Source organism: Mustelus asterias, unplaced genomic scaffold, assembly GCF_964213995.1.
Source record: "Mustelus asterias unplaced genomic scaffold, sMusAst1.hap1.1 HAP1_SCAFFOLD_1489, whole genome shotgun sequence".
Lineage (NCBI taxonomy): Eukaryota > Metazoa > Chordata > Chondrichthyes > Carcharhiniformes > Triakidae > Mustelus > Mustelus asterias.
In genome coordinates this window covers 1-21755 of record NW_027591434.1, presented here as the reverse complement: position 1 = coordinate 21755, position 21755 = coordinate 1, and the positions used below count along the sequence as shown (strand labels likewise).

The window sequence follows — 21755 nt, the reverse complement described above, 5'->3', positions numbered from 1 at the left end:
GACAATACCACTGCCTCCCCTATTCTGCCTGAGAATATGGTGGAGACAGATTCATTCCAAGCTTGCAAAAGGGAATTGGATAATTATTTGAAGAGAAAAAATTTGCAAGGCTGAGGGGCGGTGTGGGAGATAGGATTTGCGAAGTGGCTCTTGCAGAGAGCTGGCATAGACACAATGGGCTGAATGGCCTCCTTTGGGGCCGTAACCATTCGATGATTCTACCAAATGAAGCTGCCCACTTTTCCTTCAGATTTGACCATTTGGGGTTACAGGTCAAAGAACTAGGTCATGAATTGCCCAGAGGTATTTCACATTCAATCTTCCAGTGAGGGGAGGGGAAGCTTCGAGTATCAATCTGTGCAGGATTTGAATCCAGGTTCTGGGGTTTCAAGGCGCCAGCTGTACCGATTTCTCAGTGATGTGCTGGATTCGTCATGTGTATGTATGACCATCACCCCCACATCTCAACCCGCAACCCCCCCTCCCCACTTCACACCCCCTCCCTCCAAAAAAAATCTGTTGATTTTAGCAGTAATGGGTCTGAACTTTTCCAGTTGAGTTATTAAAAGCATGTGGCCGCAGTGATTGGATATAGTGTGAACTGCCTAAGTGCTCCAGCTATGTTTTGTTATTGACTGTGGCACTCTACTTCTACCATCTTCTGAATCATCCGCGTTAGATTGGATGGACTGGCTCACCATGTGGTTTCCCCGTGTGCGAATCCCCTATCAAAAGTCTGAGCTTGCGTGTTAAGCACTGTGTGGGTTATCATAGTTTCCATTCAGAACCCTTGAGTGCTGACAGATCCACTTTTAAGCAGAGCCAAGCCCTGGATTGCGTGACCTCAAATGCTTTGCAGCAGTGTCTGTACTAGCAGCCAGCCCAGCCGTCATCTGCAAGTTGTTTGTGAACACTCTCCTTTCCCCTCCCATCAGCCCGACCACTGAAAGATCCACGGACCACCAGGGCAGTTCAATATCTGCGCGCGCACACTCATAAAGTGGTCATTTCCTATCCAGCTGAATGTATAACGAGCTAGATTTTAACACTGCAAGGTCGGCGAGCTCGTCCAGTCTTAATTCACGATCAATACCTGGATATTAGACTTTGTGTTTGCGAACCCATAACTGCTCTAATTTTGAAGGGCATCCCCCTTGCTCCTCCTCGCCCTCCCTCACTGTCCCTCGTGCCCCCGTCCCGTCCCCCTCGGTCCTCCCCTCAGCTATAATCTGAGCTATAATTAAAGTGTAACATTTTTTACAAGATGTCTGGTTTACTTTGCTCATTTTTTTGTGTTATCCCTTTTTCTCATTGAGAGACGGGCGGGTGGGAAATTCCATCTGATTTGAAGCACAGACTCAGACTCGCCCTGGGCCTTGAGTACAGCTCCAGCACACTTTTCATTTATACTGTCTCCAGTGGCATCCTTGTACAGCAGAAAGGCTTGCCTTTATATAGCGTCTATTACATCCTGTGGACACCCCACAAAGTGCTTCACAGCCACAGGCTCGTGAGTTGAAGTCACTGTTATGTGCAAGGTAATTTATGCACAGTAAGATCCCACACGCTGCATTGTAATGTACAGCCAGATGATGTATTTTAGTGCGGTTGATTTAGGAATCGATATTGGTCCAGACATTGCCAGCTCTTATGCTGTATTTTCCTGATCGCGCCACCCGAGGTTTACAGCATGGAAACAGGCCCTTTGGCCCAACTTGTCCATGCTGCCCAGTTTTTACCACTAAGCTAGTCCCAATTGCCTCTGTACCCATCTGACCCATGTAACTGTCTAAATGTCTTTTAAAAGACAAAATTGTACCCGCCTCTACTACTACCTCTGGCAGCTTGTTCCAGACACTCACCACCCTGTGTGTGAAAAAATTGCCCCTCTGGACTCTTTTGTATCTCTCCCCTCTCACCTTAAACCTATGTCCCCTAGTTTTAGACTCCCCTACCTTTGGGAAAAGATATTGACTATCTAGCTGATCTGTGCCCCTCATTATTTTATAGACCTCTATAAGATCACCCCTCAGCCTCCTATGCTCCAGGGAGAAAAGTGCCAGTCTATCCAGCCTCTCCTTATAACTCAAACCATCAAAATGGCTGTTTTCAACTGTTTGACTCCTTGGATCAGGAATTTCCTATCTCAATCTCTTGGCCATTGTTTAGGGGTATTATCGCTAGACTATTAATCCAGCAACTGTGCTCATGTTCTGGGGACCCAGGTTCGAATCCCACCACAGCAGATGGTGAAATTTAAATTCAATTTTTAAAAATCTGGAATTCAGAATCTACTGATGGCCATGAAATCATTGTCGATTGTCAGAAAAACCCATCTGGTTCACTAATGTCCTTAAGGGAAGGAAATCTGCTGCCCTTACCTGGTCTGGCCTACACGTGACTCCAGAGCCACATCAAATCAAATCATCAATGTGGTTGACTCTTAACTGCCCTCGGGCAACTAGGGATGGGCAATAAATGCTGGCCCAGCCAGCGACACTCATGCCTCACAAATAAATTTTTAAAAACCCTTCTCCTCCCTTTAAACTCTCTCCTTGATCAAGTTTTCTTTGACCCCGCCCCTGTGGAACACCTTGGGACATTATATTACATCGAAGGTGCTATATAAGTGCACATTGTTGTTGGGACAAGGCTGCCACCTTGGAGGAGGCCATTTGCTTCCATGTGCTTGCATTAGTGATCGCTAACGGAGCTACCTACCCTGATCAAAGCTCCCTCTCCCTACCCAATGGGAAAATACACTTTGACACACAGTCTCTGACCAAACTGCCTTCGCTGTGTTTGCAGGTTGCTGAGGACATTGGGCTCCTGAAATGGGATAAAGGACCGTGGCTGGAGCAAAGTGACGTCTCCTTCCATTTGCTCAGACTGCTGTGAGTACGTGGGCTGCACCTGATGGGGGCTGGATAGCTGGAGGGTGGGTAATACTGTCGGGAATAAGTTGCCCTTTGCTGTGAATAATTGTCTGAAGATCAGGACAAAGATGTCGATAAAAATCAAACGTCTGAAAGAGAATTCAATTAAAATGCCAGAAGTTAACCCCGCCTTTTCTCTGTATGATGTGGAGATGCCGGCGTTGGACTGGGGTAAACACAGTAAGAAGTCTCACAACACCAGGTTAAAGTCCAACAGGTTTATTTGGAATCACGAGCTTTCAGAGCGCTGCTCCTTCATCAGGTGAGTGGAGGTTAGTTCACAAACACGGCATATATTGACAGAGACACAACTGCAAGATAATTACAGATTGGAATGTGAAGAATGGTTGGAATGCGAGTCTTTACAGGTAATCAAGTCTTTACAGGTACAGACAGTGTGAGTGGAGAGAGGGATAATCACAGGTTAAAGAGGTGTGTAGTGTCTCCAGCCTCATGCAATGGCCTCAACCGGGATCTTGGGTTCATGTCACTCTACATGTAACCCCCACCATTTGGCCTGGACTTGCAAAATCCTACAAACTGTCCTGGCTTGAGACAGTTCACACCTCTTTAACCTGTGATTATCCCGCTCTCCACTCACACTGTCTGTACCTGTAAAGACTTGATTACCTGTAAAGACTCGCATTCCAACCATTCTTCACATTCCAATCTGTAATTATCTTGCAGTTGTGTCTCTGTCAATATAGGCCGTGTTTGTGAACCCAACTCTCCACTCACCTGATGAAGGAGCAGCGCTCCGAAAGCTCGTGATTCCAAATAAACCTGTTGGACTTTAACCTGGTGTTGTGAGACTTCTTAGTATTCTCTGCGTAGTCACTGATATATCCGCCATGTGCTAACAGATTTTTCTGCTTTGATGCAAACACACAGATCCCAGTCATGTAATGAAATACTAAATGAGTGTTTCTGCATTGATGGGGAACTACCTGCTGGATACACTGGGTGCGACAACCCTTTGGCACTCAGCTGTGGGAGCGCTGCAATACTCGTGTTCGGGGTAGGAGGGGTTGCTGGTCTGCTTGTCTGCCGTCCATTGGAATGGACAATCCCACAAGTGAAGAGACTCGTTCTCCAGTGCAGTGAAGATGAGTTTAGCATGAACACGGCTCCTGTCCTGCTGTGTGTGTGTGTGAGATCATTAAAGATTTCTGAGGAGTAGCCAGCAGGGTCGATGAAAGGAACTCCGTGGCTGTTATCGTACACATGGATTTTCAAAAGGCATTTGGTAAGTAGCACAGTGGTTAGCACTGCTGCCTCACTGCGCCAGGGACCCGGGGTGGCACAGTGGTTAGCACTGCTGCCTCACTGCGCCAGGGACCCGGGGTGGCACAGTGGTTAGCACTGCTGCCTCACTGCGCCAGGGACCCGGGGTGGCATAGTGGTTAGCGCTGCTGCCTCACTGCGCCAGGGACCCGGGGTGGCATAGTGGTTAGCACTGCTGCCTCACAGCGCCAGGGACCCGGTTTCGATTCCCGTCTTGGGTCACTGTCCGTGCAGAGTCTGCATGTTCCCCCGTGTCTGCGTGGGTTTCCTCCGGGTGCTCCGGTTTCCTCCCACAGTCCAAAAAAGTGTGAGTTAGGTGGAATGGTTGTGCTAAATTGACCCTAATGTCAGGGAGAATTAGCTAGGGTAAATGATGGTTACGGGAACAGAGTCTGGGTGGGATTGTGGTTAGTACTGACTCGATGGGCCAAATGACCACCTTCTGTACTGTCGGGACTCTACGAAGGCGCCACATGAAGTTTTTTTGCCCAACCTTTAAAGGTTTATGGGTTTGGGGTTAATATATTGGCAAGAATCCTGGAAATACTCAGCTATAGGGAAAGTGAATTCATGTTTCCGGCCGATGTAGTCATCAGAATATCTGATGCCGGTGTCCACAGTCACTGTTATCTTTGCACAGCAAGATCCCACAAGCAGAGATGTGATAATGAGCATGTAATTTATTTTGTGTGATGTTGATTGAGGGATGAATGTCAGTCCACTGACAGGGTCTATACTCGGAGTTTAGAAGGATGAAGTGTGTGGGGGGTGCGGTGGATCTCATTGAAACTTATTGAGAGGCCTGGATAGAGTGGACGTGCGGAAGATGTTTCCATTAGTGGGAGAGACTCGGATCTGAGGGACGACCCTTTAGATTCGAGATGAGGAGGAATTTCTTCAGCCAGAGGGTGGTGAATCTGTGGAATTCATTGCCACAGAGGAGGCCGGGTCATTGAGTGTATTTAAGACAGAGAGAGATAGGGTCTTGATTGGTAAGGGGGGTCAAAGGTTATGGGGAAAAGGCGGGAGAATTGGGTTGAGAAACTTATCAGCCAAGATTGAATGGCGGAGCAGATTCGATGGGCCGAGTGGCCTAATTCAGCTCCTATATCTTATGGAAACCTCCCCGCATGCTCCTCTTCAGAATATTGTCACGGGACCTTTAGCAACGAGCTGAGGGAGCAGATCGCCTCCTGCTGAAGCGAGGCCCTTTGTGACTGTCCCTGTGTTGAAGGTTATGATGCTTGTAGCTGAAGCCTGTTAACTCAGCCAGTCTTTCCCACTCTGCCCTTTCGTGAATTTGTACATTCCAGTCATTGCTGTCTCTCTCTGTTCTGTGCGGAGGAAATTGATGTTTGCTGTGTGCTCAGGAGGAGTATTGTTCCTGTTTGAGAGTTGGCTGTTATTGACACTGCACGCGCAATGGGCCGCTTTGCCTCTGCTGCTTTGGGAATGGTCCAAGGCACTATAAAAAAATATGGCGATTATAAACAAAAATCAGTGAAGTGCCCTTTAGAAACGAGTAAATCCAGAGCAACATAAATGTCAGTCTGGTATTCACTGTTGGCTTTTGCAGGATTCCGTTGTTCCAACATAAACCACATCTCTGTTTTCCTTTTTGAATTCCACATTGAGAATGTACGGCAGGCAGATATTCAGGAGTAATGTTTTCAATGGAAAAGGTCAACTGCTGTGCAATGGGGCCCTCTAAAGATCAAATCTAGCTTACTGTACCGGCAAGGCAGACAAAGTTAGACATGTTACTCGTGACAGCAAATCAGTTCCATCTGGGGAAAAGTTGACTCCCGCGTTGTTTTACAATTGATGTATATGTTGATGAGATGAAATAATTGAAATCTTATTCATTCTGCACCTTGCTGTCACTGGGGGACTATTTTGGCAGATTGGGAGCATGTGTCGCGTTGCAACCAGATGGCACAGTGGTTAGCACTGCTGCCTCACAGCGCCAGGGACCCGGGTTCAATTCCCGGCTTGGGTTCACTGTCTGTGTGGAGTTTGCACGTTCTCCCCGTGTCTGCGTGGGTTTCCTCCGGGTGCTCCGGTTTCCTCCCACAGTCCGAAAGACGTGCTGGTTAGGTGCATTGGCTGTGCTAAATTCTCCCTCAGTGAACCCGGACAGGCACCGACCGGAGTGTGGTGACTAGGGGATTTTCACAGTAACTTCAATACAGTGTTAATGTAAGCCTACTTGTGACACTAATAAATAGATCGTAGTCCCACTCGAATATGAAGCATCATGAGTTACACACAGTGCCAGGCCTCCTCTTGCCCCCAGCTCTGCTGCGTGCGTTAGGTTCTGGCCATGACTTGCTTCTCTGCAGGAATGTTCCAATTATTCATCGATGGATGTGAGTGTCAGAAGATGAGGAGTTGTGATGGAGGATCACGAACCCGAAACGCTATGGTTGATGATGGGCTGTAAGTGAGCCTGCCATTTCTCACTACTTGCAATGGACAGTGCAATGTTAATTCAAAAATGTTCAGGGCGGAGATCAGATATCTATACGTGTCCTATAAACCTCCAGGAAAACTGAGAACCACAATACAGTGAACCGTCACGCTCAGATTGCCAACAAATCATTGGGAGTGGGGTAAGAAAATGATCTCTCCGTCTTTTTAGTAAACTAGAGATATTCAGCCCTATTCTTTCTTTAAAATGGAGCACCCTGCTTGAGACGGGCTGTTTCTTTCTCACAGTAAGAAGTCTCACAACACCAGGTTAAAGTCCAACAGGTTTATTTGGTAGCAAATACCATAAGCTTTCAGAGCGCTGCTCCTTCGTCAGATGGAGTGGAAATGTGCTCTCAAACAGTGCACAGACACACAAAAAATCAAGTTACAGAATACTAATAAACAATGCACATCTCTTTAACCTGTGTTTAATGCTCCCTCCACCCACATTGTCTGTACCTTTAAGATCTGGCTGGCAGTAGGGATTCGCATTCTAATCAGTATTCTGTAACTTGATTTCTGTGTCTCTGTGCACTGTTTGAGAGCAGATTTCCACTCCGTCTGACGAAGGAGCAGCGCTCTGAAAGCTTATGGTATTTGCTACCAAATAAACCTGTTGGACTTTAACCTGGTGTTGTGAGACTTCTTACTGTGTTCACCCCAGTCCAACACCGGCATCTCCACATCTTTCTCTCTCCACAGACGCTGCCAGACCTGCTGGGTTTTTCCAGCATTTTCTGGTTTTATTTTACGTTTTTCAGCATCCGCTTTATTTCACTTGTGTAAAGCAATGCGATTGGAAGTTTGTTTGAGAGCAATTTTTCTTTCCCTGGGTAGACTTGGGTTGTTTTCCTTGGAGCAGAGAAGACTGAGGGGCGACCTGATCGAGGTGTACAAGATTATGAGGGACATGGACAGGGTGGATAGGGAGCAGCTGTTATCCTTATTTGAAGGGTCAGTCACAAGGGGACAATAGGTTCAAGGTGGGGGGCAGGGGGTTTAGCGGGCGATTTGAGGGAAAATGTTCTTACCCAGAGGGTGGTGAGGGTCTGGAATGCGCTGCCTGGGAGGGTGGTGGAGGCGGGATGCCTCACATCCTTTAAAAAGTACCTGGATGAGCACTTGGCGCATCATAACATTCAGGGCGATGGGCCAAGTGCTGGCAAGTGGGGTTAGTGGGAGTTCAGATCTTTCTAATGTGTGGGTGCAGACTCGATGGGCCAAATGGTCTCTTCTGTGCTGTATGGTCCTATGTTCAGCGTGACTCTCGGTATTTGGGCCTGATCTCCAACAGGTGAATATCAGGGTGAGAGCCCGTCTCAAGCTGGGCGCTTTCACAGCCTGTTACATCTTAAAGAAAGAATAGCTGAATGTTTCTGAAACTTACTGAAAAAAACATCATAATCATTTGGTGACACTGGAGTATTTCTGAAAAAAGAGACTTTTTTTGTCAAAGTTTTTTGTCTTGCTCTTATTAGGGCAATTTACAAGAATGTAAAGGGAATTTATACTGCATGAGGAGAGAGTACTGATTGGCAGAGGCGTTGTCATGGAGAATGCACTAATTGATGGTGACTGACAGATAACTGCCAAGCCATACCCATGTAGTCTGAATTGTTCCTTTATATTTGGTATTCTTGCAAATTGTTCTGATGAGTGCAAGACAAAAAGCTTCAACAACAAAGACTACTTTTTTTTGTCTGAAAACAACAAATCATTTCCTTTCCCCGTTTCCATTCTGAGTTCACTTGAGTTTTATGACACTCAGTTTTACAAGACACATAAATCTCTTGCCCTGATTATTCTTGTGTGTGGGGATTAGCATTGTTTTTTTAAAGTTTATTTATTAGTGTCGCAAGTAGGCTGACATTAACACTGCAATGAAGTTACTGTGAAAATCCCCTAGGCGCCACACTCTGGCACCTGTTCAGGTATCCAGGCCCAACCACTGCCCTATTCCCATAAACCCACACGTTTACCCCACTAATCCCCCTAATCTACACATCTTTTGGACAATAAGGGGCAATTTCCAATGGTCGATCCACCTAACCCGCACATCTCTCGACTGTGGGAGGAAACCGGAGCACCCGGAGGAAACCCACGCAGACACGGGGAGAACGTGCAGACTCCGCGCAGACAGTGACCCAAGTCGGGAATCGAACCCGGGTCCCTGGCGCTGTGAGGCAGCAGTGCTAACCACTGGGCCACCGTGCAGCAGTTCAGTGAAAGTAGAAGCGAGAAGAGGGCTAATTTCAGTGAGTTGATAAGAAATCTGGCCCAGGTGCATTTGAATGAAAAATTGGCAGTAAAACAGTAAATGAACAATGGGGAGATCTTCAAAAAGGACAAGGAGCAGGTGCAAACTGGACACCATCTCGCAAAAGGGAAAGGAGAGGCTTGCAAAACTTGAGCTTACTGGGTGATGAAAGACAGAGATTGAAACGAAAATTCAAAATGTGCTTGTAATAAAAGGCTCATAACATGGACCGAAGCTGAATACAGAAAACATAAGAACATAAGAAATGGGAGCAGGAGTAGGCCATCTAGCCCCTCGAGCCTGCCCCGCCATTCAACAAGATCATGGCTGATCTGACGTGGATCAGTACCACTTACCCGCCTGATCCCCATAACCCTTAATTCCCTTACCGATCAGGAATCCATCCATCCGCGCTTTAAACACAGAGGAGAAAGGAAATAGGGGTGTATGAGAATAGATTATCAGATTAACATAACTTTTATAAATCCCACCCAGGCCCTATTCCTGTCGCCCCACATATTTACCCTACTAATCCCCCTGACACTAGGGTCTACTTAGCATGGCCAATCAACCTAACTCGCACATCTTTGGCGTGTGGGAGGAAACCGGAGCACCCGGAGGAAACCCCCGCAGACACGGAGAACGTGCAAACTCCACACCGACAGTGACCCAAAGCTAGGACTCGAACCCGGGTCCCTGACGTTGTGAGACAGCGATGCTAACCACTGTGCCGCCATTGTGTTGTGCATTGTAAGTTGCAGCAATGTCAGGCTTGCTTACAGCCCATCACCAGTTGGAATTTAACTTGCAGGCACCTTAAATTAGCATTAAGTAAATATTCAGTGAATATAAAATGCCACCTGGTCAGTTAACTGGTCAGTGTTAACATCACCAGCAACGTGATAGCGGCCTGTAAAACCCGCACCAGATATTGAAAGAACCACCCTTGTGAATGTGCGGCATTTCATCTGCAGGTTTAGTGTAGCAGGGACTGCTGTAGTGTAGCAAGCAACGCAGCAGATCTGGGCACAGCAGGATCCCACTCAATATCGTTGTAATGAGATTTTGCTTTAGCTATGGTGCTTGAGGGATAAGTATTGACCGAGACACCGGATTGAACTTCGCTGTTCTTCCTCGGAGTTGTGCAGTGGGGTCTTTCTTGGAGTGGAGTCAGAAAGTGGAAAATGCTGGAGTATAATCACTGGCGTGGAGCTCCTTGGCTGAATAACCTCTTCCTGTCCTGCGTTTGCTGTTGGTACTCTTGACAGCTTGCACATTATCCATGAACATTGTGACTAGCAGCGTATTGTCAAGAATGAGTATCGTGTGAACAGTGTAAAAGGAAATAATGAATTAGATTCAAATTAAATTTATCCATTCGATTTGATTTGATTTATTATTGTCACAAGTATTAACATACAGTGAAAAGTATTGTTTCTTGCGCGCTATACAGACAAAGCTTACCGTTCATAGAGAAGGAAGGGAGAGAGTGCAGAATGTAGTGTTACAGTCATAGCTAGGGTGTAGAGAAAGATCAACTTAATGCGAGGTAAGTCCATTCAAAAGTCTGATAGCAGGGAAGAAGCTGTTCTTGAATCAGTTGGTACGTGACCTCAAACTTTTGCATCATTTTCTCGATGGAAGAGAGAGTGTTCGGGGTGCGTGGGGCCCTTGATTACGCTGGCTGCTTTGCTGAGGCAGCGGGAAGTGTAGACAGAGAGAGTGTTAGGAAATCCAAGCTAGTTTGTATTGGTAAACATTAGAAATAAGGTCTAGTTTTAGGTTTAATGTAATGTTTCTGTGCTAGCAGGGATCTGGATTTGCATTCACGCCGGGCAAATGTGTTTGTATGTGCTGCAATATGATGCTATTGAGCTTAGAGAGAGTTACAGCATGAAGAACACATACAGTTGCAGACATTGCTTAGCAACCGGAGGCCCACTTCCCAGAGAGAGAGAGAGCTTTCCTTGATTCTTTAATTAGTACCTGGAAGCCAGGGCAGTTGGAGACAGGTGACGGAGGAGTGAACAGCTCTTTCAACTCTGCCAGGAGAAACTGGACAGGACAAGGAGGTTGCAAAGATGCATGTTTCCTAAGGAACAAGATACAGTCCAGATAACCAGGGAATCGGGAGTTAAGACAACAGGGGACCAAGATTCAGAAGAAATCAAGGAAGATTTAACAAGATGCTACATTAACTGGATTTAAAGTGGGACAGAAGCCTCAGAGGTAGCTTAGATGTTTGGTGTTATTTTAATAAAAGTCTGGGTTTCAAGAGTTTGTGACGGTTTGGACAGCAGTCAAAACAAAGAAAATCCTAAAGAGGTTGGTGCGAGAACCCGGAGTGGATTCACTGGTAAAAGTGGAATGGGAGCTTCGTTTAAAAGTGTCATCTGAAAAACCTGGACTGGATTTCGGAATGCAAACCAAGCGAAAGTATTACCACGTGAGATTTAAAAAATATTTGAAGTGGAGTTTGGAAACTCTCATGTGACAATCATCGGGGGAGGTGGGGTGAATTCTGAAGAGAAAACCACCGACACGAACTGGAGTTCAAAGGAGTGTGTATTTAAAAAGGGACTTTGTATGCTAATGAGATCATTGTGGCTTCAAATGTACTTTGTCATACATGTTAATCATGTGTATCCATCATACGTGTTCATCTTAAAACTTGTGTGTACTTGTTGAAAGGGGAGTAAAGAAGCAATAGATTATAATTCGTTGTTTTCTCATACGGGTGGCACAGTGGTTAGCACTGCTGCCTCACAGCGCCAGGGATCCGGGTTCAATTCCTGGCTTGGGTCACTGTCTGTGTGGAGTCTGCATGTTCTCCCCGTGTCTGCGTGGGTTTCCTCCGGGTGCTCCGGTTTCCTCCCACAGTCTGAAAGACATGCTGGTTAGGTGCATTGGCTGTGCTAAATTCTCCCTCGGTGTACTCGAACAGGCGCCGGAGTGTGGTGACTAGGGGATTTTCACAGTAACTTCATTGCAGTGTTAATGTAAGCCTACTCATGACACTAATAAATAAACTTTAAACTTGAGATGTGTGGGTTAGGTGGATTGGCCATGCTAAATTGCCCCTCAGTGTCAGGGGGACTAGCTAGGGTAAATGTATGGGGTTATGAGGATAGGGCCTGGGTGGGATTGTGGTCGGTGCAGACTCGATGGGACGAATGGCCTCCTCCTGTACTGTAGGATTCTATGATTCTATATTTAATAAATGTTTGTTCCTTGTTGTTAAAATTAATTGACGGCCCTGTGTCTCTGTTCCTCCACGTTTGATTAAAAAATAACTAAAAGTTACGATGTTTTGAGCCAGGATTCCATTCTGGGATCTTCCTGCCCAGTTATAAGAACAACTAGGATTGTAATAAAGAGAAATAAAGAGAGGGGAAGAACGATTTGATTGAGAGAGAGAAAGAAGGACAAAGGAAAAGTCAGAAAATAATTAAATGTTAAACCTGGAAGAGTAATGTTGCGAATTGTAGGAATGAAGCTTCACAGTTTGAATGGTTCCTTCCAGGGAAACAATAAACTCATTTATAGGTTCCTTACGTTGTTAAGTACCAGCCCTAACTTTCTGCAGCAACTTTAGTTAGATTCATAGGGTTTTACAGCACAGGGGTGGCACAGTGGTTAGCACTGCTGCCTCACAGCGCCAGGGACCCGGGTTCGATTCCCGGCTTGGGTCACTGTCTGTGTGGGGTTTGCACATTCTCCCCGTGTCTGCGTGGGTTTCCTGCAGGTGCTTTGGTTTCCTCCCACACTCCAAAGATATGCGGGTTAGGTGGATTGGCCATGCTAAATTGCCCCTTAGCGTCAGGGGGATTAGCGGGGTAAATATGTGGGGTTATGGGGATAGGGCCTGGGTGGGATTGTGGTCGGTACAGACTCGATGGGCTCAATGGTCTCCTGTACTGTAGGGATTCTATGAAAAAGAGGCCCTTTGGCCCATTGTGTCTGCCTGTACTATCACACATCTGTTCTAACTCCATTTACCAGTCCTTGCGAGGGCATTTCAAGCGCTCATCTAAATACTTCTGAAGTGATGTGAGGGTTCCCGCCTCTACCACCCTATCAGGCAGTGAGTTCCAGGTTCCCATCACCCTCTGGGTAGAAAAGCTTTTTCTCAAATTCCTCTCAATCTCCTGCCCTTACCGTTAATCCATGCCCTTGGTTATTGAATCTCTCCTAAGGGGAAGGATTTCTTCCTATCCACCCTATCTATGTTCCTCGTAATTCCGTACACCTCAGTCAGGTCCCCCCTCGGCCTTCTCTCATTTATATTTATGATACTGATCGAGCAAGTTTTTTTGAAAATCTTCTCAGATCCCTACAGTGCAGATGAGACCATTCGGCCCATCGAGTCTGCACCAACCCTCTGGCAGAGTGTCCTACCCAGGCCCTCTCCCCTGCCCTATCCACGTAACCCCGCACATTCACCATGGCTAATCCACCTTGGGATGCTAAGGGGCAATTTAGCATGGCCAATCCAACTAACCTGCACATCCTTGGACACTAAGGGTCAATTTAGCATGGCCGATCCACCTAACCTACCATCTTTCGGACTGTGGGAGGAAACCGGAGCACCCGGAGGAAACCCACGCAGACACGAGGGAAAATGTGCAAACTCCACACCGACAGTGACCCAAACCGGGAATCATAGAATCATAGAAACCCAACAGTGCAGAAGGAGGCCATTCGGCCCATCAAGTCTGCACCGACCACAATCCCACCCAGGCCCTACCCCCACATATTTACCCGCTAATCCCTCTAACCTACGCATTTTAGGATTCTAAGGGGCAATTTTTAACCTGGCCAATCAACCTAACCCGCCCATCTTTGGACTGTGGGAGGAAACCGGAGCACCCGGAGGAAACCCACGCAGACACGAGGAGAATGTGCAAACTCCACACAGACAGTGACCCGAGCCGGGAATCGTACCCGGGTCCCTGGTGCTGTGAGGCAGAAGTGCTAACCACTGTGCCACCGTGCCGCTGTGATTAATGGTGACCCCCTACTTGTGAGGTTAACAGTTAAAGATGTTAAACATGTTGATAACTGTGTGCACCGTGGCCCCTCTTATTTTGCTAGCGAGTTCTGGGCTGTTTAATTAGATTACAAAAGGGTTTGAGGGCCTGTCAGTGTGCTTTCCCTTGATCAGAAATCTTTGCCTTGTGCTGGGCTAATCCATTGTTAGTAATAATGTGATGTGAACTCATTTGAAATGGCACCAGTGTGTCCTTTGTTTGAGTCACTCTCTGCTCTGTAATAAACATGCCCAATTGTTCTCTGCTTTCAAAGACTTGCTGTCGCTTTAATGGACAGAAGCAGCAAAGTCTTTGCAGCCTGGTAAACAAACGGGATGCTTGTATAGAATACAATGGTATCACTCATTTCACAAGGGTTTGCAGGATCATTCGCTCTTTTGCCGAACTGTAAAACAAATGATTTAAGTTTTTTAGGCATTGCCCAGAAAGCCATTGGCATTGAATGTCAGATTACAGGGCTGCATTGAGCTAGCCAACTCCAGGAGCCACTGTGTATCTGGATAAGTGGCTGAAACGAGCTTAGGAAACTCAGATCAGCCAAGATTTATCAGTAATGCAGAACTTTAAAAGCTAATGGATCGATTGTGAATCTGTCCAGCCACGAGGTTAGAAATTGATGCTACTGCACAAATACTTTTCTTTATTCGTTTGTGGGACATGCTGGCTGGGCCAGCATTTATTACCCATCCCTGGTTGCCCTTGCAGGACAGTTGAGTGTCAACCACATTGCTGTGGCTCTGGAGTCACGTGTAGGCCAGGCCGGGTAAGAGCGGCAGATTTCCTTCCCTAAAGGGACCAGATGGTTTTTTCCGACAATGAATCATAGAAACCCTACAGTACAGAAAGAGGCCATTCGGCCCATTGAGTCTGCACCGACCACAATCCCACCCAGGCCCTACCCCCATATCCCTACATATTTTACCCACTAATCCCTCTAACCTACGCATCTCAGGACACTAAGGGGCAATTTTAGCAAGGCCAATCAACCTAACCCGCACATCTTTGGACTATGAAATCTTTGGTTTCATAGTCATCAGTAGATTCTTAATTTTTAAAAATTGAATTCAAATTCCACCATCTGCCGTGGTGGGATTCGAACCCTGGTCCCCAGAACATTAGCTGAGTTTCTGGATTAATTGCTTAACGATAATACCACTAGGCCATTGCCTTCCCCCACATGCCTGTATCTCTCTTTATTTTAATGATGTATGTTATGATCCTGGTCGAGACCCCAGGTTGTTGGTAAGATCTGGTTTGGGACCAGTCACATTTTGATTAGAGTGGGCCCTGACTTTCTGATTGAATAATGCCACAGATTCCACAGGTTTGGAACAAACAAAAATAAACTTTACTATACAAGGTCAGAAAAATAAAACTATCTCATGAGGTACATGTTAACCAACAGGTAGACTGTGGTCAAACGCACCACTCTGTGCAATAAATGGCAATTGTGACCAAAATGGAGTCCACGGATTTCTTAACCCATGCAGACGTCAGTAAACATTCAGTCAAGCGATCTCACTGAAACTCCGTCTCCTTCACAAGAGATTCCTGTCTTCACCTTTGAAGATCATGCCTTGGAATTCTCTCCGCAAGTTACTCCAACTCGGACAACCTCAACAGCAGCCCATTTCGCGGGGTTTTGATTTAATCTCCGCAAGGTGGGCTGTTGCTCTGGATTCCTGAACCTGCACTGAAGCAGCAATTGCGGCTCTTTGTCCGCACCGAGGAGAGCACAGCTGCTCCAAAGCGGTCCCTTCGCCCCCAAAGGCCCACGGCATGGAGTCACTTGGACATTCAGGGCGTTCCCCGAGACCACTTCACTGCTAAGCACAGTCCTTTTCCTGCTTTTCAATTTCACGGAATTGGGGCCTCTTCCTGCCCCTGTCCCCTGTCTGGAGCTCTGTTTTTAGGGACCGCCCCGTGTGCCCTGCCTATGACACTTGTTTTTAATGGCACTCTGGTGACATGATCCAGGTGTTTGTGCCGTTTAGCTTCATGCGCAGGCATGCCTGTCCGGTATCGACCCAAAGTTCCTAAAATTGCAGCCCTGTGCAGGTGCGGTATGCTCCCAGTCTACGCGAGTGCAGAGACTCCGAGGTCAGTCGGGACTTAGTAGTTCCTGACCTCTGCTGTTGACTCACAAAGTTAGACTGATTTTCGCAACATACATTGGAGTAAATGGGTTAAGACACCGGTTAAAAAAGCAGAGGGGGGGGTGGAGTTTGATGTACGCAGGCTAATTCCTAATCTATTGTCATAACATTTGTCTCTGCAATGCAGCAAATTATCAGTCTTTTATTTCTGCCTCTTCAGTCATTGATATTTTTGGGTATGCTGTGGAGTATAGCACAATTCTGAAGTCTTTCTGTGCCCTTGAATTTGGGCGTCACAGTGGCTAGTGCTGCTGCCTCACAGCAAGAAGTCTCACAACACCAGGTTAAAGTCCAACAGGTTTATTTGGTAGCAAATACCATAAGCTTTCGGAGCACAGCTCCTTCGTCAGATGGAGTGGATATCTGTTCTCAAACAGTGCAAACAGACACAGAAATCAAATTGCAGAATACTGACTAGAATGCAAATCTCTACAGCCTCACAGCTCCAGGGACCCGGGTTCAATTCCCGGCTTGGGTCACTGTCTGTGTGGAGTTTGTACATTCTCCCCGTGTCTGCGTGGGTTTCCTCCCATAGTCCAAAGATATGCGAGTAAGGTGGATTTTCCATGCTAAATTGCCCCTTAATGTCCAAAGATGTGCAGGTTAGATGGATTAGCCATGGTAAATGTGCAGGGTTGCAGGGAAGAGGGCGTGAGTGGGATGCTCTGTCAGAGAGTCAGTGCAGACTCGATGGGCCGAATGGTTTCTTCTGCACTGTGGGGATTCTATGGATTTCACCGAGGATGAAGGCTGCCCTTTGCTGTCACTGCACCCAGTTTATGATCAATCTCTCCTTGCGTTGGAGCTGTCCGTCTGGGAGCACCGCTTGTGTTAAAGTTTATTAGTCTCACAAGTCGGCTTACATTAACACTGCAATGAAGTTACTGTGAAAATCCCCTAGTCGCCACCCTCCTGTTTCGGGGACACTGAGGGAGAATTTAGCATGGCCAATCCACCAAAGCAGCACGTATTGGGGCAGGGCCCAGTGGAATGGCTTCACCTGAAAGAAGGCAAGTGCAGGAGTCGGGTAGGAAGCTGGTGTGAATGTCGGAAGGCAGTTGAAACCTTTTAACTGTTGGTGTTGACTGAGAAGATACCAGCCGCCAGAAAAGTCACCCCCCGTGATGAATGGTAAAGATTTGACCCCTGTGTTTGTCGTTGTCTGTGATGCAGTCCAGGACTCGATCAGCAGAGGGTGCTATTGTTACATTGAATACATTGGGTACAGCATTGCCCCACAATCACTGCTGTACCAGATTGTCGCGTGTGCGTGGTGTTACTAACTAATGCATTTTGCTTTTGGGGAAGTTAATGGATGTTCTAATTTATCTGGACGTGAAAGGCCCCGCGTGATGGTTTCTGATCCAGTCGTTCCTCCTCTATTACGGTTCTGACTGGAGCACTGAGTTACGAGCGTGACACAGCTTCAGTGCGTTTTAGCAAAGTGTCTCTACCCACACACCGATCTCTCACGGGGACAACACCAACTCAAATTCACTTCTCTCCTTGTGTAGGGTGGAGAACAAACAGCGCGTGGCTGACCTGACGTCATTCCCCAGGTTTCTCCCAGAGGTCACGATTGGCGCCCACGAGTTTGATCAGATGGCTCACGCCTACAGACTGGTAAGGCAGCTGGACACTGGCTGGAATCTCTACACCACAAACACACAACGCTGCCAGTACTGAGCGAGGCACTTTCTGTCTTCCTTTGACCTTCAACACTCAGTGTTTTTGCTGCTGTGCGTTCTGTGTTTGCGATTTTTACATATTGATGGATTGGGCAGTCTGGTGTAATGTGTGTCTGATCAGGTGCTTTTCCAGTGAATGTTTTATTTCCTCCTATTTTGATTCTCTCCCTCTGTACACCGTTCGGTGGCACAGTGGTTAGCACTGCTGCCTCACAGCACCAGGGACCCGGGTTCGATCCCCAGTTCGGGTCACTGTCTGTGTGGAGTTTGCACATTCTCCTCGTGTCTGCGTGGGTTTCCTCCGGGCGCTCCGGTTTCCTCCCACACTCCAAAGATGTGCGGGTTAGGGGGATTGGCCGTGCTAAATTGACCCTTTAGTGTCAGGGGACTAGCTAGGGTAAATGCATGGGATTGTGGGAATGGGGCCTGGGTGGGATTGTGGTCGGTGCAGACCCAATGGGCCGAATGGCCTCCTTCATATTCTATGATTTGTAAAGGCAGTGTGAAGCACTCCCCGGATCAGAGTCAGCGCAGGTGACAGGCAAGATGTCAGTCCATCTCCACACAGCTGATGGATGAATCTGCAGAGCGGGCTTGATCTGTTCCTGCTGCCTGCTTTCCTCTGGCTGTGTCACCCTGCACCCTTTCCAGTATCTGTCCCAAGCAGACTGCTGGCTGCTCACGAGTTATCGGGGGGGGGGTGGGGATTGCCCTTTTTATTTATCTCTGGCTCCCTCTTCCCTCCCCCCACAGCCTCCAGTGGCTCAGCGTGAAGCATCTTTCTCTCCCTCTGTAATGATGTGAGACAAAGCGGACACTGAGTATGTGGTTCCGGTGTCAGCGCAGTCACTGTACACTTGGCATCTTTCTCTTCCTCGGGTACGCTGCTTGTTCATTTTTCATACGCAGCAATTCAAATTTTTGAGCACTTCAGCTTTTTTGGGGGTTTTGTTTAAACTCCTGGTGACTTAATTTACATATATCTTTAAAGCGGGACACCCAGCAGCTCAGGTCAGTAACAAGCGTTGGTGAAGAAGGTACATCGCGTCTGAGAGCTGCCAACCGGAATGTGCAACTTGCATCCCACAATCCTTCATTCTCCATTTTCCCGCCCTCTCCCCGTATCCCTCAATTCCCCAAGGGACCAGAAACCTGTCTGACCCTCCAAACCATAAATATATTCAACGATGGAGTATCTACACCCCTCTGGGGTAGAGAATTCCAAAGATTCACCACCCTTTGTGTGAACACATTTCTCCTCATCTCAGTCCTAAATGACGGCCCTGTTTGCTAAGACTGTGCCCCGTGTTTTAGATTCTCTGACCAGCGCTGCACAGCATTGCAGGAGAATCATCCAACAAGAGGAAGCAAAATGCCACAGAATACCCTCCATTATCAGCCTCATCTTGGTGCTTTCATTTGATTTATTATTGTCACGTGTATTAACATACAGTGAAAAGTATTGTTTCTTGCGCGCTATACAGACAAAGCATACCGTTCGTAGAGAAGGAAAGGAGAGGGTGCAGAATGTAGTGTTACAGTCATAGCTAGGGTGTAGAGAAAGATCAACTTAATGCGAGGTAGGTCCATTCAAAAGCCTGACAGCAGCAGGGAAGAAGCTGTTCTTGAGTCGGTTGGTTCGTGACCTCAGACTTTTGTATCTTTTTCCCGATGGAAGAAGGTGGAAGAGCGAATGTCCGGGGTGTGTGGGGTCCTTGGTTATGTTGGCTGCTTTTCCGAGGAAGTGTAGACAGAGTCAATGGATGGGAGGCTGGTGTGTGTGATGGATTGGGCTACATTCACGATCTTTTGTAGCTCCTTGTGGTCTTGGGCAAAGCAGGAGCCCAGACCAAGCTGTGATACAACCAGATAGAATGCTTTCTATGGTGCATCTGTAAAAGTTGGTGAGAGTCGTAGCGGACATGCTTCCCTTATCTGGGAGGCTTCAGATCACAGCTTCCAAACCAGAGCAACCTTATGACCTGCATCTGGTTTTAATTATAAGTTGATCAAGAATCCCAGCATGCTTAGCTCTGTCAGAAACGCCATTTTAAAGCCGCTATTGCCATTATGGTTGTTAAATCACCGTTCTTTCTCCGTCCACAGTAGAGAGAGATTTTCTCCCATTTCCTGCTTAGTTCCATCCTCTAGAGTTTCTTGGAACCTTTAAATATGTGGAAGACACAATATTACATGTGAATCATGTGGCAGAGTTCAATAGATTGTATCTTAGTGGAAGATTTTTACAGGATTCAATCTATCTAAACAAAAATGAACAGTTGCTCTAACCAGGATCATGTGGGGTAGAGTAGTTAACAAATTCCAATTATTTTTCTGCTTGTTAACTGGGGGTTTGTGCGCTGATCGAAAGCCACATGGAAGAATTTCAGATCTGTTTTCTTGCAACCTGTACTTACCAGCGCCCTGTGTTCCTTCTCCTTTCAGCTCCCCGGTCGAAAGTACGCAGACGGTTTCAATGCTGATGTTGGGGATAAGTGGATCTGGTTGAAATAACTGAGTGGCTTTCAGAAGGACAATGGGAATTGATTTGGAAGGAAGAGAATGTTCCGGAACTCTGCTCCTGAGTTGGAGTGGCAGGTTCCCAAGCGAGCCTGGCGTGACTAATCTGTCTGGAGTTACCCCTCGACCCGTGCAGAAGTTTGAGCACCTTATTAACCGACTGTACGTATTTAATAAAGCTCAACCTCGAACCCGCTGTATCCTGTTGATTTACACGAGGCAAAGTGAGATGACACGTAGCAGACTGGGGGCAAACATTCCAAATGTGGGGCAGTTCTTGTGCCAGTGATGTCACGTCTCTGAATTCCAAGTTTAAGAACAAAATCTATCACGTAGTATTGTTCTAGAATCTACTGGTGGTCCAGTGATGAATCCTGCAGGTTCCCCAGTGCCGTCTCCCTGTCTCCCCGTTCCCCGGTGCCGTCTCCCCGTTCCCCGGTGCCGTCTCCCCGTTCCCCGGTGCCGTCTCCCCGTTCCCCGGTGCCGTCTCCCCGTTCCCCGGTGCCGTCTCCCCGTTCCCCGGTGCCGGGAAGACGGCAACTTCCTCCGGACAAGCCCAATGAGCAGGTCGCAGAATAACCATTAACAGCAGAAGACATCCAGGGTTAATGACCAATAAACTTTTCCAGGTGACTCTTGGCCCCCCCCCCACCCCCCTCCCAACGTCCCCACCAGATATTGGTGAGTATCTGGTCGATGGCAGCACAGTGATGCTGTCACTTCCACCCGCAGCGAGGACCATTTACAAAAAAACACCAAATCGCTCAGAACCAGGAGCAAATACAAAATCTCCATTTTACCGACTGAAATTGGGAATAACAGCAGTGAATCTTGCCGTGTTCTGCAGCCAGCGGTGCGGGTCGCTGTGTTCTGCGGCGTGTTGCCGTGTTCTGTGGTGGCGCGTGTTAACGTGGTTCTGCAGCGCTGCGTGTTGCCGTGTTCTGCAGCGCAGCGTGTTAGACATACTCTGAGCAATCTTCACGGAAGTACCAGCGATGTCTCTGGGCAGGATTGAAGGGAGTGGTGCTGAGTTTAATCGTGCGTTAGTCCCGACACTTCCCTCCCAATACGGCACCCTCACACACACACGAGCTTTTACTGTGGACCAATCACACTATTTGAAATGTGTATTTGTCCTCCAGGTGTACAGTGTCATTATAGAATCAGAAAACCCCGACGGTGCAGGAAAAGGCCATTCGGCCCATCGCGTCTGCGCCAACTCTCTGACAGAGCATCCTACCCAGACCCTATCCCTGTGACCCCACACATTTCCCATGGCCAATCCCTCTAACCTGCACATCTTGGATCACGAAGAGGCAATTTAACATGGCCAATCAACCTAACCTGCACATCTTTGGGCATTATGGGGCAATTTAGCATAGCCAATCCAT

General features: G+C 47.3%; 1 protein-coding gene across 3 annotated transcripts in view; it reads left to right on the top strand.

Moving 5' to 3' along the window:
• ndufa10 (NADH:ubiquinone oxidoreductase subunit A10) overlaps positions 1-20555 on the top strand; it is a 72461-nt gene extending 51906 nt beyond the window's left edge. For all 3 annotated transcript variants that reach the window (XM_078206405.1, XM_078206406.1, XM_078206404.1), the window contains exons 8-10: positions 2809-2894; positions 17671-17779; positions 20290-20555. In XM_078206405.1, the coding sequence (XP_078062531.1) occupies positions 2809-2894; positions 17671-17779; positions 20290-20358 (264 nt within the window). In that variant the 3' untranslated portion in view covers positions 20359-20555. The remainder of the gene's footprint in view (positions 1-2808; positions 2895-17670; positions 17780-20289) is intronic.
• Positions 20556-21755: the final 1200 nt, after the last annotated feature.